General features: G+C 44.5%; 1 protein-coding gene across 1 annotated transcript in view; it reads right to left on the minus strand.

The window, feature by feature from the left end:
- HDDC2 (HD domain containing 2) overlaps window positions 1–24,119 on the minus strand; it is a 108,281-nt gene that overhangs the window by 78,355 nt on the left and 5,807 nt on the right. The window contains exon 2 of the mRNA XM_086926983.1: window positions 2,668–2,789. Coding sequence (XP_086783109.1) covers window positions 2,668–2,789 — 122 coding nt within the window. The remainder of the gene's footprint in view (window positions 1–2,667; window positions 2,790–24,119) is intronic.

The raw sequence follows: 24,119 nt of genomic DNA on the forward strand, positions 1-24,119 counted from the left end.
GGAGCTGTGGGGCAAAACACTTACCTTCACAACCTTGAATTCTCTATCTTTTAGGGCTACTAGAATGAAGGTTCACTATAACCTTCAGAATCCAGCCAGTTCACATGGAGGGATCTGTGGTCTGCAAACTGGAACTAACAGTACACGAACCTTTCTTTTGGCCTGCCTTTCCCACAATTTCAAGAGACAAGTTCCTTGCAGATTCTAACCCAGCCACCTTAAATGTTGGTACATTACATAAAACATGACTAAATTTCAACACTTGCATGAGGTAGTTGCCCATTTTCTTACTCCAAAACAAGAGGAGATTTCTTCTGGCAATAGCATATACAAAAGGAAAATACATTCAACTTTGGAAAAGCGGTCAGAAGAAATCGAAATAAAATAGGAGGTCTAATAGAAAGAATGGAAAGATTATAGATTGGGGTACGGCACGTAAAATAATGTTGATGGTTTTCATAGGGTCAGATGGTAAATTGTACTTGGGAAACTTTGCTTATCTGAAGCCTTTCCACTGACTCGATGGTAGAGGAACCCACATTACAAGCACCTTCAGATGCTTCATTCTGCAACAGATTTCTGATGCAAGGGAACTTAACTGCAAGAGCAGGAGGGACGCACCTGGTTTGTTTAAATATGTTTGCAGACTGTCAGCAAACTGTGAGACGAGGTTTAATATCGCAGACCAAATACATGCACAAATCATATACCTTGATTGAAATTACCAACATACTTACCAGATAACATTGGAAATGGAAAGGACACCAAATTGAAACTAGAAACCAGCGCCTACCACAAGACTACTTCTTAATGCATTCCCGGATTACACCACAAACATTCAAGCAATGTTCCTTAGCAAAATACCCCTCACTTGTTTTACTGTGCCAGATCTGGTCAGGAGTATTGTATAATAGGAGTTGTCAAAGTCACAATGTGGTGGCAATCTATCAACACTTTCACCGCAACATTATGGGAGAAAGTGTGCTAAACAAGAACTGGCTCTCCTCCCTCTTACTTGCCCAACTATTACAGCATTAAGGTGCATCAAATCACAGAGGTCTTTAAATGATGATATGAATTGTGGGGAACATGTTGGCCAAAAAAGTCCTGAAAGTGTAGGGTGGTCTGGGCCTTTCTTTATTAATCTTTTTACAAGATTTGCCCTACATTTTACATCCAGTATTACTTATAGTTAGATATGAATGTATGCAAACTAGGAAACGCAATCCACAATCCACCAAACCTGCAGTGCAAGCATGACATGCAAACAATGCACATGCAGAATAGGAGTTCCAAAGGATGGAAAAGACGACGTTGCAATCCAAAAATACGTTTAACTGACACCTGGGAAGTATGAAGTTAAAATAATCCATACCACTTGGTTAAAACATATTTAGCATGCTAATGTTAGCCAAATTATGCAGATAAACGTGCCATGGTTAAAAGTTTGCCAGTAGATGAAAAATGAGGAAACAACTCGGAGTAAGATAGTGAATTGAGAGGGAGGGGGACAGGATTTAAGACTGTGAACATAGGTTGAACTTTGATAAGACTAAAAATGCAGCCTAAGAGCATGCAATAAGGAGGTAGAGAGAGGCCTGTCACAGGCATCTGTCCCAAAGTATATGAGGAATGGATTTAGAACATGCATCTGGTTAGTTTGCAACAAGTTAAGTGGCATAGGTGCTCCACAAAATGACACAAAACTCAGGGGGGAGGAGTCTGTAAGAGGAAACAATTCACAATATTTGTTTTTTTAAAGTCCACCTTGATAAAAGCGGCCAGGAGAGGGACTGTATATGGTAGCTGCTGAGATACAATGAATCAGTCACATCTGTCCTAGAAATTACATATGGTAAGATAACATAAACAAGAATCAGGAAATAATTTGCTGTCTTGCTAATCGTAGGTCACACTGCCACAAACAACGAAAGTTGTGTATAAGGTTGTGGATGCAACCCAAGTATTAGTTTTACAAGGAAATTCTGTATGAATCATTGAATATGGATAACTGTTATGAGCAGCCAAAGGTAACATTTATATAAGCATAAAAAGCCAGATGTAACCAGCTACTTTCTTCCTCTTACAGTTGCACCTAACACAGCTTCTTTTCAACTTGAGAGAAAATAATGCTATACACCATGCTATATTCAGATGAACTTGCCAGTCACATCTTTGTGGCTAGACTACAAATTGCCTCTAGGAGAAATCTGAAACTAGTCTCTTCGCTTATCTTAGCAAATCCAAGACACTTGCAAGGCACTGCCTTTAGACAGCAAACAGATGGACTGTTAGCACTGATGCCATTTGTAGGAGTGTGGCCTACTGCCCTTCTTTTTGAATATCTGTGATACTGTAATACTTCCAAAACTGAGAACGCTGTCTACATTGTGATTCCATCCATTAAAGGAGACAAATAAATAGCTTTTTGTTCTTTTGAAGGAAAACAAATCCAGGTTTCAGTGAAGGAACATTATTTTATGCCTTTAGCTTTTTGTGGTTGCTTATTTCCAAACAGCTTTTATTTTATCAGTTATGTGTTTCATGTATTTTTCCTTCGACACTTCCCGATCACTACCTTTGCCAATGCTTGTTTCCAATGCAATGTTATCAAGCTATCCTGGTAGTGATTTGGTTTTACGATAAAATACAAAGAATAGACTTTACCTGTCTTTATTAAGTTGCTTATCCTCTGTTAGCAAAGCCATAATCGCCATCCTGTACATGTGATCGGACACGCTCTCGGGATTTTCCACATTTCTGTACACCCAGCCAGTTCTCGGCACCCTCTGCAAGCGAAAATAATACACACACTATTATGCATGCAAAGCCTTGCTACTTCGGGAACTCAATTTCCCCTTACCCCACTTGCTTCCCCATAGGGTGGGGTCAATCAAATTAAGTAAGACCAATTCTAAACAAAAATACGACAAAAGTGCAAATATATCAATAACCACAAAGTGGTTAAAAGGTGGAAAAAATGAAATATTAGGTTAACAAACACTACTATCAAGAAAGGAAAATATAGCACTCAGCATAATCCGTTGGAAGAATTACCCATATCTACTTAGAATAGTGCACACTGTTAACATCTTCAGGAGCATAGTGACCACGTAGAAGGGACGTGCAAAAACAAATAAATAATTTCAGTGAGTAAGCGATGCGACTTATACCGCAAAGCATGAAGAGTGCATGAGGTAACGAATGCTAAAAAGACTGCCTATATAAACGTAAAAAAAGAAGTGGTGACAACTTTGATGCATCTACTATTTTATGGTTTCGATTCAATTTGATTTTGTAGATAATTTTTACAGCATCCTTATTTTATTTTTAATTCTAAAACAAACAGCATCCTTATTTTATTTTTAATTCTAAAACAAACAGAAGGTAGTACTTGCAACAAGCATTGGAAATGCAATAGGTCTCGCATTAGAAAAGTTGGAGCTATTGGTTTTGTAAATGACAATTTTTTTTATGTGTTGGTCTTGAAAATAGCAAAATTAATAGCTTTGTCATTTACAATGCCAATACTTTTAACTTTTTCAAATGGGACACCTATAGCATTTGTAATGCAACATGTTTTGTATTTACGTGACTTAGATGTATTGATATTACAAATAACAATGGCTTTTAATTTTTATAAATAATTAATACTTAAATAAAAGTGATTGTAATTTATAATGGCAATAGCTTAAACTTTTGTAAATAACTTTTGTGAAGATTATGTTCAGTGTATTTTATTGTGACGAAAATCCAAGAACAGAAGTGAAATATTAACATCTTTTTGTGACATTTGTAATAAAGCTTGAAACATTGAGAGAACATATTTGAACCAGTTGTTGTTGAATGGTTGCACAGATTGATGCTGTGATGGCGCGAAGTGAAGATGCTGTGGCGTTCAGTGATGCTGTGGTAACGCATAGTGATGTCGTGGTGGCCGTGAGTGATGCTGTGGAGGCCGTGAGTGATGCTGTGGAGGCCCTGAGTGATGCTGTGGAGGCCCTGAGTGATGCTGTGGAGGCCCTGAGTGGTGCTGTGGAGGCCCTGAGTGGTGCTGTGGAGGCCCTGAGTGGTGCTGTGGAGGCCCTGAGTGGTGCTGTGGAGGCCCTGAGTGGTGCTGTGGAGGCCCTGAGTGGTGCTGTGGAGGCCCTGAGTGGTGCTGTGGAGGCCCTGAGTGGTGCTGTGGAGGCCCTGAGTGGTGCTGTGGAGGCCCTGAGTGGTGCTGTGGAGGCCCTGAGTGGTGCTGTGGTGTTCCAGAATGATGCTGTGGAGGTGCTGAGTGATATTTTTTTCACTGCTAAAATGCGCACAGGTATTTTAAGGTTTATAGTGCATGGAAGTCTGTTGGTAGCTGTATTAGAAACTGCATTTAATTTCATTACCGCTTTCTGGTTGTGGCACCCCTGTCACGAGAAAACACAATCTCTGCACTATTGTGTTACATTACTGCAGTTGAGTTGTGATGTCGACACGCCTGCATCAGGAGGTATACGTGTGAAGAGCAGCTCCACGAATAGAAACCAATCCGAGCCTTTAAAGGTTAAAGGGATACGTAGCTTTCCCTGTCTTCTGGGATTCCTCCACTGAACATTGTCATTTTCTGTGAATTTAAGGGTACAGTTATTCTAGTGTCTCGTTAGCGTATTGCAGGAGTTCGGTAGAGAGGGCAGGAAGGAATCTATCTGCATACACCCACACATTGTAAATCACAAAGCTAGTTCTGAAGTAGAATTTGGCCTAATGGCCAGAGCTGCTGACTTTGGACTTGAACAACCAGGTTCCATTCCGGGCTTTAGCTCAACAACCGGTGATTCTAGGCAAATTACTTCATCTCCCTGCGCTTTAAAACAGAAATTTAATATAATCTGGTGCTCATGCAAAGCACTTTAAGTACCCTGGGCTATATTTGCACTATAAAAATTAAATACATCCGATGTTTGGTTTTTGGTACCCCTGACATTGCTCGTCTACTCGTAGTCTAAAACCCGCAGAAGTAACAGGAAGTATACTGGGCTGTTGCAACACTGTTTCCACACTGTTCCTGCTGCTGACTTAATGCCCCTATGTAAAGGCCTTCAGGATAGCTGAGTTTAATATTTACTGATGAAACATTCAGTGATCTCCAAGTCATGAGTTTGAAACTTGGCAAGGCTGGCTCTGACTTTCACCCTTCTGAGGTCGGTAGATTAAAATATCAGTCAACATATATGCGATGTCAAGATACATAATTATACATAAATAATAATTATTAATTGCAATTTGACCACAATCAATCATTGGTACGGTTCATTAAGGTTGACAAATTATTTAAGCAAGGATACATATATAGTTGTTGCAATAGTATTGTCCCAGGTGAATGGTTTATATAGTACACGAATATTGACAGCAACATTTAGTGCAATGAACGTAGACACCAAGAGAAACCAGGAGACACTTCCAGGGTGCAACTGGAATCCACTGGGATTTTACCCACAGCAGTTCAACATTTGCCTAAAACCCATATGCCATCAAATATATGAGGTGCAAACCACCAGCGAATGATCCATTGTGGAACTGTGCATGGAAAGCTCACAGCTTGGAATTATGCAGGGCCAGCTCACCTGTCATCCTTCCGCGATCGATAAAATGTTAAATTGGATGTCAAAAACACCCAGTCAGAGCCTAAAAATGTTTCAATTGGTATCCCCTCTTTTTAAAACCAGTGGCGTAGGCACTGCAGTCTAAGTGGCAAAAACAGCTCAAGATTGTGCCTCTACTGGGAAGTGGGCGACATTTTGTTGAAATATATTTTCTTTCTCTGAGTTAGACCTACTGAATTACTACCGACTTGAAAAAAGGTTTACAGTTGTTTCGGGAAGTCAAACCTCACAGTTATACAAACTCCTCAGGCAGCATATGCACTTGTAGGCGGATTAAAATAGAGCGCGAGTTAAGTCCAAAATGACATGCGTGAATGGGCAGCTAAATCATCGAATATATATATATATATAACCATAGGTATAACCAAGAAAAATGGGACCAACTACGCATGTTCGATACATCAAGCACTGCAAACACTGTGCCAACTTTTCTTCCTAGACTGTAACGCCGAACTGGTTTAATGTGCGTTTCTATTTTATAGTGCAACTCCTGAACCATTAATCTCTCTTCTTTGGAGCTATATTTGGCTTCTCAACAGCCGTCCTCGAGCAGCAATTCATCATTTTTTGTCCCCAAAACATCAGGCAGGATAAAGGCACAGGTTACCCGGGGACCCTTTTTAAGGCCATGAGGGTTCATTGTTATGTTTCAATGAGATGTTCCTTATTTAGGCAAGCGAGTTATTTCAGCAGGTGAGGGCACCTGTTGTGAACTTTATATAAAGACTGCCCACAAAACTGACTAAATAAGCAATAGATTGAAATGAGCTGGGATAATCTTTTGACAAAAATGTAATTACACCTAAAAATCACAAAGTATTTCAAACAAAAATCGCAAACTTTTTTGTTAAAAATGTGGACAATTAATGCACATGAGATGTGTATCCAAGAATAACAGATTACAGAGAAACCACATGGGGTGCTTCATGGCGTGTGGAACAGTTTTTCCTCCAGTTCATGAATGTACCAGTGCCTGGTGTGATAGGGAGATGCACAGAGCTTCAGGAAATACACTTCCAACTATGCAAGTGACGAAGATATAAGTACTAGACCCGAGGAGCTCACTTTTACTAAAACACTTTGAGTTACTGCTATAGGAAGGTAGTTGCAGTTTATTTTTAGTTAATATTTGTTTGCACAAAGAATCTTTCCAAGAACACTGGTCTGTTCTTCAATTACTAGAGTTTCCCTATCCTCTAAGGGGGTACTTCCTAGGACTTCGTCCAAGCACTTACTAGCAAGAGCATTAAACAATCATTTAACGCCGTTAATTGACTCCACTCTAAAGAAAGGTATAAGCGAGCATGTGTCCAATGAGAACACAATGGAGGCATCTGAAGTTCAGCCAGCAGCGCCGAGGATGCTAAGCTGTAAGGTTAGTAAACAGGATCCATTATCTGTTAACAGTACTGACTCATCTGTGTATGCAAGAAAGCAATACAGAGCATACAACGACTATAATGACGTGCTGGTTTTGGTTATGTAAAGAAGACGGACGAATCCCTACTCAAAAACTATACCCATATGCAGCCCCACTTCCGATGACTGCCGAGCAAAGATACTACTTCCGGCTGAACTAACCGCAAAACACTGAATATACCCAAGTAGGTTACATGTCCAGAGTGGCCATAACAGGAAACATACAGCTACCATACTGCATCTACCGCCACAATCTTCCATCAACAGTCCGCCATGGAACTCCGCCACAACCACAAGCAGCATACTGAACCCATATGCAAGCTCTGGCAAAGGCAATGGGTCTCTCCTTTGGGACCGCTTGCCTTTGTCAATGGTTTTTAGCCAACTGTACAGCATCCACTATGCAGTGCAGCAAGGCCCAAAATAAAAGTAAAATATAAAGGTGTTGTTGATGCCAGTAATATATATATATTTTTTTACAGATTTGAATCGGTAAATTAAAAGAAATATTTGAGTAGCACAAAAGCGTTTTTCCGAAGTGAGGATAGGGGAGCAACACAGAGGGTTTGTTGGAAGGGAAATAATGCAGAAGACGGGTACAAAATAGAGTGCATGGGTTTAGATGAGTGGCAATAGCCAAGAGAGTATGAAGGCATGGGTTGGGAGCAAGCAACACAGAGGATGGGGTGAAGAGGAAAAGCAATGGGTGAGAAAGAAACATGAAGTGGTTGGAGGAGAAGCACACAATGAGAAAGCAAAGGGGGAAATGCACAGGTGCAAGCATACCCAGAAGAGGGTGGGGGGAGCGCACGGGTGATAGAAAACGCAACACGGAGTGCAGGGTTGGACAAAGGAGACAGCTAAAAATCACATGCAGTCCCAAGGAGTTCTTAGCCCAAAAGAAAACAACTCTGCTTGAAGAGCAAGTAGTGCAAGCATAGAAGCAAATCAATTAAACAAGTAAATAAATAAAAGCCTTAGGAACAGCTGGTAATCCCGTTATCTTTTCCCTTCAGTATTTCCGCTGCCGCCATCAAAAATGAAACGCCAGTACTGGCGTGTAGACGCCGTGGCCATAGAAAGTGCTGCACCGATTGTAAAAAAGTTTGGATTAACATATAATTATTCGCAAAATAAGGTAAAAAAAAAAAAGGTGTGCAGGTTATCTACAGATGAAAAGGGGGAGCAAAGGGAAACACGAGAAGAGAAATGCAAACAAACCAAAGTAGATGCATAAAAGGAGACACGGCCGGCGGCCGTGAAACTGAAAGTACGGCCGGCCGGCCGTGAATAATTAGGGGACGAGCGCATGCTGAGAAGCTGCCTTTGATGTGGTAATGCGAGGCAGGCAGGCAGGCAGGCGGCTGGTGGCATTGTGCACGCGCTTTTTAGGGCTTGCGCTTGCGCAATGACCTAAAAAAGCACATGCACTCGAAGAAATCGCCAGTGGAATCGTGCTTGGTAAACGTTGTTTAAGCCCCTATAGAGCTTCGCCAGCTGTGCTCATGCGCACAGCAGGCGAGCCCTAAAAATGGGTAGGTGGACCCGTGCTATTTCTATGAAACACCGGGTTGTTTACTACATTCCCAAAAAATTTGATATCGCGGCTGTTAGACCTGGCACCATTGGCGTGGGTCTCCCTTCCATTTTTGCTGTTGCCTCATCTGTTTTTGCTGGTGTTAGATGCTTTGGGCACTGTGCCACTTCTGTCCAGTGCCACAGTGAGAGTGCTCCCTACTGTAAATTGATGTATTGATTAGTGGTTCCATGATTGGATGTTCGGTTTACTTGTCAGACCCTAGTACAGTCCACTGATTGTGCTCAGGGCGTGCAATTCCAAATACTGCTAGTGGGCTTGCAGTACTGGTTGTGTCACCCACAGAAGTGGCCTTGTAAAACATGTCTAAGGTCTGCCATTGCAGAGCCTGCGTGCAGTCTAGTACTCTCATGCTGACTGAGCAAGAGCACCCACTTGCCAGTCCCTAAACCTTCCCTTGACTTCATATTAATTACCTCTATGGTAGGCCCACGAGCAGGGTGCATTGTAAGTATAAGGTAGGACAAGCACTAATGTGCGTGGCATGTCCTAATAGTGAATTACAGCCATTTTCGTTTTTCACTATTGCAAGGCTACCTGTTCTCCATAAACCAGAATGGGCTGCTAGATTATTACATGTTTATAATCCTAACAGACTCAGAGAACATGGTAGAAATTCGAGTTTAGTATGCCTGGACTGAGAATAATAAAATACATCTTTTAGTGACGTTTATTGTAATATTCGGTGTTCGCAAATACCACTTTTAGAACGTATGTATTTGCTTGCCTAACCATTTGAGCCTGCCTCTGCGAGGTTGTGTATTCCTTCGTCTGGTTTTGTTAGTGACAGCACTGGGGGATTCTAAGAGACAGGCTGGGGCATAGGAAGATAGGGAGATATGCATCTAGATGGTAGGGAGGAGTTGCACCTGGGACTTGAATAGGGCAATGCTGGCTCCACCTCCTGTGGTGCGTCTGATGTCTTTGCCCTGCACTGTGAAAGGAGAGGAGAAGTCTGGTAAACAGAGTGCTTCAGAACTGGCTTGAACTGAGCACAGGCCCCTCTCCCCTCAGAGAACAAAGGATTTTGGGGTATAAGTATTGGGACCCTGATCCCATGAAATTAGATCACCTCTGGACTTACAAGACGAAACCTCTGCTGAGGAGAAGGAACCTGAAGAAACTGACGAGAGACTATTCCCAAGCTAATGTGCTGCTTGGGGGATTGGCTTGCAGTGGTTGCCTGACTGCCAAAGAGAGGAGAAAGAACTTTGTGGACTTTTCTTTCAACTTGTGCAAAGATTTCCAAGGGTTTGGAAGGGAGCTTGCCCCCTGACCGAAGTCCTAGGACCAGTGGACTTCACCAGCCTTTGTGAATTGCTGCTGGAAACAGTGGCTACAGAGGTAGGGAGCTGTGACCGACACTCTCTCCTGTAGGCACTGCATCAAGCAACGTCCGCCTCGAACAACGCAAGCTCTGCGCTCACCGACTTCGCCCTGATGCAGTCACCGAGCCGTAGCCTGCACCACGACTGGTGGACACCACGATGTGCAACGCCTCGCTATACCGACTCGTACTGGTCTGACCGTAGAGGTCCCTGTTGCTGACTCAGAGTCCTGTGACGGCACTGGAGTTGGGCACAGCCTCGAACACTTCGCGACGCACGCCCGACTCGCACCGCTGTCCGGACTGATCAACGCCAGCTCCCGAACTCCGGCTCCGTCGCCGCACCCGCAAGCTGCAAGCACAGCAACGAAGCACCGTCTCGCCCTGCAACGCAAGTCTTGTATCCACCGACTCTGTCAACAGGCCGCTGCGTGCACTGCATCGAGGGACAACGGGTTCTGCAACGCTTCCTTTCTGCACCGCGACGAACCCCGGAACCGGCTCGCACACCAGTACCGGCCGCCTCAAGTAAAAGGTACTGCGATTGAGTCTGTCGACATTTGAGTGGGCCCGTACCGACGCGGTCCGCAAAATTTACTAGGCTCTGTGTTATTTTCAACAACGCTGTAGCCGGACCAGGCTACCGACTCGCACCGAACCTTGATTTGAACCTTTTTACAAGAACTCTTGAAATCTAATAGTACTGTGGATTTTTGTAGTCGTTTATTGGTCTTGTGGTAACTCTATAAAAAATATACTTATTTTTGATATAAAACCTTGTGTGGTGTCCATTTGTAGTGTTGTCACTGGGTTACTGTATGTGGTCACAAATGCATAACTTACAACGCCTCTGAGATAAAGCCTTGCTGCTCGTGCCAAGCTACCAAGGGGCTGAGCAGGGGTTATTTTAGGAGTGTAATCCCATTATCCTGACTAGAAGAGAGGGTCCCTATTTGTCACAAGTACCTACCTGTGCCAACTAGAGATCCCCAATTCTAACAGCGGCTCTGGCATATATGGTGCCCTAAATTCTGCTATGGTGCAGATTGACTGTTTCATTGTGCGCGTCACGTGTTGGAATCCTTAGGTCATGCAATGCTCTCAAATGTCAAATGGACAAAGATGCCAATATGACAACAGTGAACTGATATGGGTTTACTGTTTCCCCGCCATCTAATCAAATACATGCTCATAATAGCTAAGACTTTGATGTAATCCCAAAGTCTTAATGAAGCACTTTACAAAAGTTCTAAATCAATAAATATAAAAAGACCTTCGGACCAGCAATAAACACCCACCTTTGCAACATTAATCTGAAATAGTATTCACAAGCATTGAGCAGAATTTCCAATTTCAAATGATCATATTCCATTTAAAGACCCAATTGGTAAGGTGGTGGTTGCAGGAAAGGTACATCGGATGTCTCACCTACTAAGAAATCAGCCCTGCATTGCAGATGTATTGGGGTTTCAAGAAATAACTCAAACAAATTGTTTTAACTGGCAGGACAATCGGCAAATTTCAGATTAACCGGTGTGCTTCCGACCCGGTAGCCGGAGCGCCAAAGTCAATTCTGTCTGTGCCCATCTGCCTCCAGCGCCAGCCATCCTTTTCGAATTTTGAATCTGACCCGTATTGCCTGGTCAAGAGATCAGCTTCTTAACATGGACAAAGCGGCCTGTTTGGATAAGGCCAAGTTAGACTTGGGGAAGGGCACCTCTGAGTTCTGCTGCAGCACATGCCTCTTTAAGCTGATGGCTAACGGAGGTGGGGTGAGTGGCAGCATGATCGTCCAAACGCCCCCGTCGGTGTCCCCCTTGGCCATTAGCACCAATATCAGGGCCTGTCTAATTAACTCTACCCAAACATACTGAGGACATTTGGCTCTCCCTGGAGTCAAACTCCTCGGATTTGATGTTTCTAACAGAAACCTGGCTGAGGGAGGGCACTAACCTCGACTTGATGCTGGTGGTACCCAACAGCTTTTGGATTACGTGTGCCATACAGGATGGCAACAAGATAGGAGTGGGTGTGGCTGTTATCCTTATGGATGGTTGGGAGATCTCCACTAGGAGAATGGAGCACATTGTCCTTTTGTGTCATATTCTCACCCTCCTCTTCGACAGCTGGGATGTTAGTATATAGATCTCCTGACAGTTCACCCTGCCACCTGTTAGAGCTCTGCGACATCATCGCTCAATTCTCTGAAGTACGCCAATTTTATTGTGTTAGGTGATTTCAACGTACATGTGGATGACGAAAAATACTCACAGGGATCATTGCTGGTAGAAACGCTTGAGGGTCTGAATCTCAAGTAATTGATATCCACACCTACGCATATGGTAGACCACATGCTTGACCTTATCTTTTCTACAAATCCCAATTTAAAAGTGGAGGCATCTGTATGCCGGACTCCTGGTCAATTCCTGACAGGAGGAGAAACTGGAAGAGGGTCACCTTAGAAGCCATTAGACCGTCACTCAAAGACACTCTCCCTCAGCTGACGGGTGATCCAGACAGTGATGTATCCAGCTTTAATCGCTAACTTACCTCCGCTTTAGACAGGGTCGCCCCACTTAGACTGGTAGCTCATTCAAGAAGGAAACCCTCAGTCCCCTGGTTCTCCACAGAATTAAGAACAGAGAAAAGCCTTTGCAAGAAATTGGAACTTACCTGGTGAAAATCCTATGATCCAGTGACTAAAGGCCTCTAATATGAGGGAATATTTCTCTAACCAAATCAAAACACTAACAACTCGGCCAAAGAATTGTTTAAAATTGTCCAAAGCTTTACTAATCCTACTGTGCGGGACAGTATAGTTGTGCCATCTCCTTGTCAGGGGACATGGGAACCCTGCACTTCCAGTCAGCTGAGGAATCGGCTCGCGGGAGAACTACAACTCCCAGCAGCCTCGCGGGACATAAGGCGCTCCACACCACATGCGACGTCCGGAACCGGGGATTATGCCAGTAATCAGCAGGAGTGCCGACTATTCCTGGAGGTCTGGTTCGAAAAGCTGGCATTTTGCAGCTTGCTGAAAAGTTCCTTGTTCGGGTGGGGGTGCCATTGGGAACTGCTTATTTTTATTATCCTATTTGGAGTCCAAGGAGGGCTTAACATGTACTTGCTGGAAGTACTACTCGTGTCAGTACTCATTACCATAATTTCCCTACGTTGGCGAGTCCTTGCTATTGTTTTATTTGGATGACGTGACTCATGCGAGGGAATTGGTATACGTTTTGTTTCTATTAACCTTTGCGCAGTACTTCACATTTGCATTTACCCCGATGTGGAGGCTATCATTATTTTTTCCCTCCAGACGTGAATACCCACAAGGCAACATTGCACTCTCTAAAAAACAGAGCTAGGTATAATAACCGCAAGGCTCTACTCAAACATTGAGAGAGAGAAAAAACAGACAGACACTCTCACATGTGTAACCACCTATACACCTGATTCCAACAGAATCAGGAGCATGATCAAAAAACATTGGGGTATATTGAAAACAGGGTCCCCGGAGCTTGACATTCTAGATTTGCATTTAAGCTCACGAAAAATCTCAAAGATATGCTAATACATAGAAGATCTAAGCCACAGAAAGTAGCTTCACAAAGGCAATTGTGGTACGTGCCGCCAGTTCAGGGCCACTTCCCTTGCGGGACTTGCACAGAATGTGCATTTACCGAAGTGACTAAAAACAATACTTTTCTCAGACTCCTTCACATGGGAAGTACGCGCTCACACGAACAGAAATACATTCAATTACATCTATATAATTACCTGCCCATGTGACCTCATGTATATAGGTATGACCACTAGACATGTGAAAACGCGCAAAACGGAACACCACAGTAATTTCCGGTGTCAAAAACTTAACACAAAAATGTGAACACATTTTAACCTACTGTAGCATTCACCTGACTCCCTACGATAGGTAATACTAGAGACACATCCCAAGATTAGTAAGGGGGCCCGGTTTATGAAAGAACAGAGATGGGTCTACCGTCTGTCAACCAATACACAACGATTGAATGAGGAAATTCCTTGGAGCACACTTAAACACTTGACACTCACAGAGGCCAATATTGCAGAATCCTTATTCACTTAACAATATGCACACTAACATCTTAGCATGTATGAGCAAGGGTTAGATAACCCCTCAACCATGGAGATCACCATGTCTCCTTTTGACACCTTGTAGGTTTATCATATACCGAGTGTGCTCTGTTATGATCATACAGTAACCCACATGAATCATCTTTAAGTACTGGTACATTTGACCTAACCTCACCATGACTACCTATGACATCTTGGAGGTTAATCACATACTGATTGCACTCTGTTATCATCATTTTACCTAACCTCTTTAAATATGGCTTGGCTAATGGATTGCAACTGCTTTTTAATTCAATATAGGGCAACACGTGAGTAATCGCCACTAGACTTAGTTGGAGCAATTTAGCAACTCCACACCACTCCAATATGAGTCACTTCCAGTATTTAAACAGGTACACAAATATTCCCAGTACCTCTTGATCCCATCAGAAGTGGGTAGATAAGAGAGCCTGTTGCTGATTCAGCAAACAGGAGTACCTTGTGTCGATAACGCTGTGCTTCTCGGGGTACACTTTGCTCAGAGCCTTCACAATTCTCCTTAATGTTGTTTTTTTTTTAGCTACTCTGCAACAGGCAAGCTCATCTAACTTTAGTTTAGTTTTCATTATGCACAGTTTACCGAAACAACAAGAGCTTTTGTACACCTAGCGGGACCCATTATCTATGCAATTGCTGTACCACACCAAACAACTTTTGGTACCCCCGCCACAGACCAAATGTTTCTAGACTGACATGTGGCATTTACACAGATATCTGTTCGGACAGTGTGAGAAGTTGGCCTGGTATATGCTGACCACTAATTATAGTGGGCACCTTGTACCAGTCCAAACAACCCTTATTGATGATTAGGCTAAAGACAACCTTTATTGAAAGCTATCCTCGTGGTAGCTATGGAGAGCAGCCTTCAGGCTAAGTCTCAAAGGAATCTAAAGCAGCTTGTTTTACCAGATCAGAACCTCCTGAATGACCAAATAAAAGGAGGACACCACAAGAGATATATAAAATACATGTATTTATTACTAAACACTCTCTACTAACCTCTTTATGAGATTAGAGCACAAAGCACACAATATTAAGTCACTAGAACCACAGTAAAAAGCACAATACACAGTGGGCTCCAGGTGGAGAACAAGCCATATACTAAGTAAGTGGTATAACAACCACGACTTGACTAGACCCAGCGCCTAGAGCACGTACAATCACTGGAACCCCAAGGAACCACCCAAAGTAGTGAGACAGGGGACCCACGGAGGACGGGTGCAGTGTGAGAACACAGACGCGAGCTCCATACAACTCTATGGGAAAGTCGCGGTTGGAATTTTAAAGATTAAGGACACTTCAGAGAGAACCTTGAGAAAACCCTTTCAAACATGGAAGGTTCTAAGGCCAGCACCCATGTGAGTACCGGAGTACCCATGTTACCTATCCCAGGGGAGCCGGGTGCATAGGTGTCAATGTTGTAAACCTTTGTCGTTTTCAAAGGCGTGATGCGGAACAGTGCTGCTGCCGGGAAGATGACAAGTGTCCGGTGGAATCTAAGCCTGGATTGGAGGTGAGAAGAACCTGAAAGCAGAGGGGACAGAGTCTGGGTCACTTCAGGGTGACCAAGGGCTCGGTAGACGAATGCCCACCAATGTCGGGAGTTTTAAGTGAGGTGACGCAATGCTTGACTCTGCAGCCACGGGGACCAGGAGACGTCAACCAAAGTCCGGGGGTGAGCTGTCCCATAAAGGATGTCGAATGCTGGCGGGTCAGTGTCCGCATTGAACACCAACAAGCCTTGGCAACTGCAACCCATGCAGTAAGAGGAAATAAGCTTCCATGAGGACCAGCAAGGTCCTGGGGACTCACCACACACCGAAGAGTCAGGGCATGTTTGGAGCAACCAGGGAAGCCCACAGAATATCAAAGTTACCTTCACAGCGACTCACAGGCCAACGGACCAGGGATCGCAAAGGTACCTCGAGCTGAATCACAAAATACCAGCCCACGGAACACTTGTGGAGTGTAGGTGGACATCTTCAGCCAAATTACTGCTCGGGGTCAGGACTACAAGTAGCCCAAAGCACAGCATCAGGGATCGCCGAAAAGCATATGCTGCTGCAAAAGTACACAGTGCACAGAGGTTCGGGTTGCACGGTCCCCACGAGGGATACAGGCCTCAGAATTGCAAGACCTGCCACTAGTGAGTATTTCAGCCTCCCCCCTCCAATTAGGGTTTCCTCTCAGCAAATAGTATTCTGATTTTATGTTTTGCAATTATATTGCAGCTCATCACACCCCCGAGTCCCTTCAAAGCCTTTGACAGGTAACCTACTGTTTGTATGCTGTTGACGAATGAAAGTTGAGAGCCTCTCTGTTGAGTGGACTGACAGACTGTTTTTATTTATTGTTTCTTACAGACTAAATCTGTTTGGTCCTGAAGAGAATCCTTAGAATTGCCTAGGATTCGAAACGCGTCGACCAAGGTGGTAGTTGACGATTGGTGCCACGTTTGTGGCTTTTGAATTATTTTTGCCTGGACAATTACAAAGTAAAAAATTGTCTTTCAAACGTTACTTTTTCTGATGTTTTGATCTTATCGATCTCACTATACCATCCTTTAGATTGTAAATAGGATTTGATTTCCACCTTGAATTGTAACCTAGTGACTCTAATTATTTGAGAAAGTCATACCACCAACTATCACCGCCCCCTTAGCTATTGATTTGTGATCATTGTTTGTCTCGTGTATACATGTCTTGTCTATCATTGTGTTTAATGTTGTACAAACCAGTTTTTTCATATATGGCCCCTGTTTATAAATTTGTTTCACTCCTCTGTATTTCCCAATAATGTATATGTTTTATAGTTGAAAATAAAAATAATAAAAAAACAATTCGAAACGCGTCGACCAAGGTGGTAGTTGACGATTGGTGCCACGTTTGTGGCTTTTGAATTATTTTTGCCTGGACAATTACAAAGTAAAAAATTGTCTTTCAAACGTTACTTTTTCTGATGTTTTGATCTTATCGATCTCACTATACCATCCTTTAGATTGTAAATAGGATTTGATTTCCACCTTGAATTGTAACCTAGTGACTCTAATTATTTGAGAAAGTCATACCACCAACTATCACCGCCCCCTTAGCTATTGATTTGTGATCATTGTTTGTCTCGTGTATACATGTCTTGTCTATCATTGTGTTTAATGTTGTACAAACCAGTTTTTTCATATATGGCCCCTGTTTATAAATTTGTTTCACTCCTCTGTATTTCCCAATAATGTATATGTTTTATAGTTGAAAATAAAAATAATAAAAAAACAATTCAAATCAGTATAATAAAATTAAAAACAAAAATAAAAGATTTATAGATTTCTACTCTAAACCTTGACTGAAAGAGTGGTCATTTGGAAACGAGCAATTGGCAGCTCGTTTTCTCATGGTGTTTTGAACTGCTGCACAGTACTGGCAATCCGTTTTGTTTCATATCAGAATGGCTGAGAGCACAGATCAACCTTAGAGACCACGGTAACCCACCTCCTATGTTGCAGAAATCTTCAGAGTCCTTAGGAGTTCAGGAGATGCAAATCGGTGAGATGCGTTTAAGGTGCCTTCTTTGCAGGAGAGGAGCTCTTTTACTCCAAGGGAGATTCTTCAGTCGTCCAGCGTTGTGCAGATCGTCAAAGTACTTGGTTTCTGTAGCAGAGTTTAGTCCATGTAAAATATAAAGTCCTGTAGTCAGGGGTTCCTACTTTATACCCAAGGAAGGGGTAGGACAACTCTGGGGACCCACCTATGGAGGGTCAGGACAGAGGGGTGGCTTTGTCCAGTTTCACACCAGAGCAGGAGCAAGTGTAACCAGTTTGAGCTGGACCATGCACAGGGACACCAAATGTGCCCCCAGTGCAGACATCAAAGCACTCTCAGAGTGCACCCACCAAGCACCAATACACTAAAGCCTGTCTGGGAGGTGGTTACACCTCCATGTGACAGGAAGCCTATTGTCAAGCCTTCTCCTGCTCTAGCTTGGCTCAGCAGCAGGAGGGCAGACTCTTGTCTGTGGCTGGCAGCATCCATTTTGTGATGCCCAGGTCAAGAATGCTGGTACCAGGTGTACCGGTGTGTCGCATATGTCCCTTTAGGAGGGTGGAATCATACATTCCCCGCCAGTTACTGGCGGGAGGTATGATTCCAAGGTCTTTGACCCCAAACACACCATGTTCCCAGGCAGCCGTTTTTAAGTTAGCATTTACCAAGAAGTTATAATGTACTTAAATATATATATGGTTGGCTGCATCACAAGCAATCCCGGAGAATAGGTTCCGAAGGCTGCAGAGGGGCTCTGCTCATGCGTGGGTGGTATACACCTGTTACAACGCATTTGTTACAACGCACTACCGTTACAACGCGACTTTTACAACGCATACCATTACAACGCATTGCGCTGGGGGGCGCTCTAGGATAGGGAATAAGTATAATTTACTATCCAACACCTTCCCTAGGGTCCACGGGGACTGGAGTTAGAATAGTAAATTATACTTACCACTATCCAGCACCTCAAAGCGCTATGCGTTGTAATGGTATGCGTTGTAATGGTCGCGTTGTAACGGTAGGTAGTTGTAATAGTATGCGGAGTAACATGGTACATCCGCGTGGGTACCCTCTCACATAAAACCCAGCACCCTGCCTTCAGGATTGATAAGGCCTGCCATAGGCGTAACTGATAGGTTTATATGTGCAGTGATATAGGATAGATATAGTGAACCTATATCTAAGTAAGGGGTGCATGCCTCACCTTACACAGGCTGCAGTAGCAGACGTGTAGCATCATTTTGAATGGTCTCTCAGGGGTGGCATAATATATGCTGCAGCCCCTGGGACACATCTGGGGTACCTATGCACTGGGTACATAGTATAACATATACTAGCGAATTATACCTAGGGCTAGCTATGTTTATAAGATGTTATAAACAAACTCCCTATTCTTTACTATGGGAGCAGGTAGACTACCAAAAGTGAAAAACAAAATTGGCAGTATTTCACTATCAGGACATGCCACACACATCAGGGCATGTCCTACCTTTCACATACAAATGCACCCTGCCCACAGGGGTACCTTGGGCCTACCCTAGGGGTGATTAACATGTATGAAAATGTAAGGTTAGAGACTGACAAGTGTGTGCACTTGCCACGTCGACATGGCAGTCCAGACTGCACTCAGGCTCTGGAATGGCAGGCCACAGTTACATTTACAGGCTGCTTGTGTGGGTGGCACAATTCTGTGCGGCAGCCCACTAGCAGCATTTGACTTACAGGCCCTGGAACACTCAGTGTACTTTGTGAGGAACTGACAGGTAAATCAAATATGCCAACCACGGAAACACCAATCCATAACACAATTTACAACAGGAGCTCTTGCACTTTCACACTGATCAGCAGTGAGAAAGTGCGTAGGGGACACTAAGTCAGCAAAAACAGAGTCAAAACCGGGAGGTCAGAAAGCAAAAAGTCAGGGGAAACACGCCAAAAGATGCCAAGTCTAACAGTGATCCTAAGTATATAATTTCTCACCAAGCTCCCTCTTTGTTAATTATCACATATCAAGGCACCGTCAAATATGAGTAGGGTTTGAGGTGTACAAAGACCTCTCATATTTGATTTACTAAACTATAATGTTGTTCTGGGTTTAATAAGAATATAGGTCATATATAGGGTACACATGGCAACTGACTTGCCTCTTACTTCACTAGCAACACTGGCATCATGGCTGATATAGTAATGTTACTCAGTTTCAGTTTAAAGACTAGCACGTTTTGAAAAAAATAAGTAATCTGATGTACCAAGGTGTAACGTTTCTGTGTAGTAAAAAAATATATTTTTTGGAATTGACAACACATTACTATCAATCAATCAGTGACACTTATAAAGCGCGCTACATACCCGTAGGGTCTCAAGGCGCTGGGGGGGGGGGGGGGGGGGGGGTGGGGGGGTGCCGCTACTGCTCGAACAGCCAGGTCTTCAGCTTCTTCCTGAAGGAGAGGTGGTCTTGGGTCAGGCGCAGGTCGGTCGGGAGGGTGTTCCAGGTCTTGGCGGCCAGGTAGGAGAAGGACCTTCCTCCTGTAGTCGCTCTTCGGATGCGGGGGACGGCGGCGAGGGCGTGGTTGGCTGATCGGAGGTGGCGTTTGGGAGCGTAGAAGTTGACTCGGCTGTTGAGGTAGCTCTGGCCTTGGTCGTGTAGGGCTTTGTGTGCGTGGGTGAGGAGGCAGAAGGTGATTCTTTTGTTGACGGGGAGCCAGTGAAGGTCTCTCAGATGTCCGGAGATGTGGCTGGTTCGTGGGATGTCGAGGATGAGTCTGGCTGAGGCGTTCTGGATCCGCTGGAGTCTCTTCTGGAGCTTGGCGGTGGTACCGGCGAGAGGGCGTTGCCGTAGTCCAGTCGGCTGGTGACGAGGGCCTGGGTGACGGTCTTCCTGGTCTCGGTGGGGATCCACCAGAAGATCTTCCGTAGCATGCGTAGGATGTTGAAGCACGCCGAGGAGACGTTGTTGACTTGCCTGGTCATGGAGAGGGAGGAGTCCAGGATGAAGCCCAGGTTGCGTGCATGGTCTGTCGGTTTGGGTGCGGTGCCCAGGGCGGGAGGCCACCAGGAGTCGTCCCAGGCGGAGGGTGAGGAGCCCAGGATGAGAACCTCCGTCTTGTCCGAGTTCAGTTTCAGGCGGCTGGTCGTCATCCACTCGGCTACCTCTTTCATCCCTTCGTGCAGGTTGGCTCTGGCGGCGGCGGGGTCGTTGGTCAGGGAGAGGATCAGCTGGGTGTCGTCGGCGTAGGATATTATGCTGAGGTTGTGTTTGCGTACGATGGCCGCGAGGGGGCTCATGTAGACGTTGAAGAGGGTGGGGCTCAGAGATGATCCTTGAGGGACGCCGCAGATGACTTCGGAGGCCTCTGACTTGTACGGTGGTAGGCGGACTCTCTGTGTTCTTCCGTCGAGGAAGGAGATGATCCATTCCAGCGCCTTGCCTGGATTCCGATGTTGCTGAGGCGCCGTACTAGGGTGCGGTGGCAGACCGTGTCGAATGCCGCGGAGAGGTCTAGGAGGATGAGGGCCGCTGTTTCTCCATTGTCCATCAGGGCTCGGATGTCATCGGTGGCGGCGATGAGGGCGGTCTCGGTGCTGTGATTGGCTCGGAAGCCGGACTGTGAGGGGTCGAGGGATCCGTTCGTCTCGAGGAAGGCGGCCATCTGCTTGTTGACGGTCTTCTCGATGACTTTGGCTGGAAACGGGAGGAGCGAGATGGGGCGGTAATTCTTGAGGTCGGTGGGGTCCGCTGTTGGTTTCTTGAGTAGTTCTATACTCTATCATGTTATGTGTTGCATGATTTACATGGTATATATTTTCAGGGCTCGGCTTGTGCTCTAAGGGTCCAATTTGGCTCTGCTCTTCACATGAATTTGTGAAGGTCGCCCATCTCTAGGCCCCACAGAAGCAAATCTTCCTGAAAAGTTGCCTATTCGCTCATGCAGTAGAAAAGGAAGATGCCCACAAAAGAAATGGAGAGGCAGTTCAGATTACATATTTGCAATGGTCAAAGTGGGCGGGATCGGCAGGGCAAGCCGTGCCCCTACTTTTTAAATTTAATAGAATCTGTTCCCCTATTTTTCTTTTAATAATGCGTCCCAGGTCTGCAAAAATAGCCAGGGCCTACAGAAAAGGCTTGCTGTTTGGGGACAGGTTGGTGGGCATAGAAGGAAAAAGGACTCTTGTCTTTTCCTTCTTGCCCAGAAAAGGCAAGGATAGTGTCCACTGCAAAAACCACAGTTGATGGACGGAATGCAGAACAATGTCATACATTCACCCCAGTACAGAGATCTGGGCCTAAATCCATCGTTTTTTTGCACTCCACACCACCCCAGTTCAGACATGGCCATATGCAAATCAGTCTGACCCTGTGCCTCATGGGAACAGTCCAGCCCGAACTGCCAAGCCATGCCTTCCCTGGAACGGAAACAAGCTTCCGAGGACCGGTTTCTGGCATTCCAGCCGTCTTCAGACCGGCTTGCTGAATACAGTGGTGTGGAGAGCATGGGACTCACGTCTGAGCATACCCATCCCACTCGGGGTGACAAGTGAAAAAACCACAGTTGATGGACAGAATGCAGAACAATGTCATACATTCACCCCAGTACAGAGATCTGGGCCTAAATCCATAGTTTTTTGCACTCCACACCACCCCAGTTCAGACATGGCCATATGCAAATCAGTCTGACCCTGTGCCTCATGGGAACAGTCCAGCCCGAACTGCCAAGCCATGCCTTCCCTGGACCGGAAACAAGCTTCCGAGGACCGGTTTCTGGCATTCCAGCCGTCTTCAGCCCGGCTTGCTTGAATCCAGTGGTGTGGAAAGCATGGGACTCACGTCTTAGCATACCCATCCCACTCGGGGTGACAAATGCAACAAGCATTTGCAATGCAATAGGTCTCGCATTAGGAAAGTTTGAGCTATTGGTATTGTAAATGACAAATATTTTATTTATGTGCTGTTTTTTAAAATAGCGAGATTAATAGCTTGTTCATTTACAATGCCAATAGTTATAACTTTCGCAAACGTGACACCTATAGCATTTGTAATGCAATATGTGTTGTATTTACATGACTTAGATGTATTAATATTACAAATAACAATGTTTTTTTTTTAAATAATTCTTAAATAAAAGTTATTTTAATTTATAATGCAGTAAGTCCTACAGACCCTTAACTTATGGCATTATAACCTCGGGTCAATAGTGCACTCTGAATTCAGAATATGCTCATATGCTCGCCTATTGTCACTTGTCCTATCGGGGCACAGCGCATGCAGTTCAGTCCCTGGGTGGTAGGGAGCGGACCAGCGCGAGGCGCGTGCTGTGCATGTACAACATCCACAGAAACACCATAAATAGATGTCAAAATTGAAACATCTGCCAGGGGAAGACAGAACAAAGGCGGAGTGAAAGGAAACACTGGCAAATTAAGTTGAGGGGACTGAAAGAACAGTGAGCGACAAAAGAGAACTAAAGAAAGAGAGAGGGCACACTGGTAATGGAAACTGAGGGTAAGAAAGAAACAGGGAGAGAGAATGAAGAAGATGGGGACAAAAGGGAGTATAACGTGATCGATGGAGGAAGAAGATGCGATAGATGTTGGTGAAGCAAATGAGGAGGGAGGAGATGGGCTGGGGGGGCCATAACTGGAGAAGAGAAAATATATGAAACAGAAATAAACAATAAACAGTGCAAGAAAAATAAAGGTATAATTAAGGGGACCTGGAAGGGCTGTCTGCCGATGAGACACAACGCCAGGGCGTGGTGTTTTTCTGCATTCAAAGCAGCAAAGAATCCGCCACTCACCTGCCGCCCAGACACCTAATCAACTGATGTGTCAAATAACCACAGACACCTGTACCACCCCGTGTTCACGCAACTTTAAGATGTCAGACTTACGTCACTGGTCAACAGGGCCAGCTTTAATGCTGGTGGCCAGTGCTTAATTTGAGCTGAGCTATCCACATGACATATAGATCTGTTCTTTGCAGCAGGCATATTAACCTTCTGCGCTACTATGGCAAGTCAAAACTGCCACTAGCCAAAACTCTGACCTCCCTCTCTCTGGCAAGAACATGTAGCACAAGAGTTATCTCGACATTTATATTGCAGCCTGGAAGCTCGATGCACAAGGACCTCTGCAGCAGGTGCTTTTTTAAAATCGTACGCGCTGACTGGTCACATTTATGCTGCGTATTGCTATGTTTGGTTGTTAAACTGGTAGTAATGAGATGCAAACAATGGCCAGACAGCTTTAACAAGTGCACAAATGTCAAAATAATAAAGTAATCTATTGTCAGGTTATCTTGCAGCCAATATGGACACCTAATAAAAAGGCCCCGACCAAATCCCTGCTGCCACCTTTGAGGTGAACACACGTATACAAATCCGGCACATTCCTCCCATCAGGCTTCATAGTTTGCCTATCACCTCTCACAAAGATCCACAGACTCTGGG

This window comes from Lissotriton vulgaris, chromosome 6 (assembly GCF_964263255.1).
Source record: "Lissotriton vulgaris chromosome 6, aLisVul1.2, whole genome shotgun sequence".
Lineage (NCBI taxonomy): Eukaryota > Metazoa > Chordata > Amphibia > Caudata > Salamandridae > Lissotriton > Lissotriton vulgaris.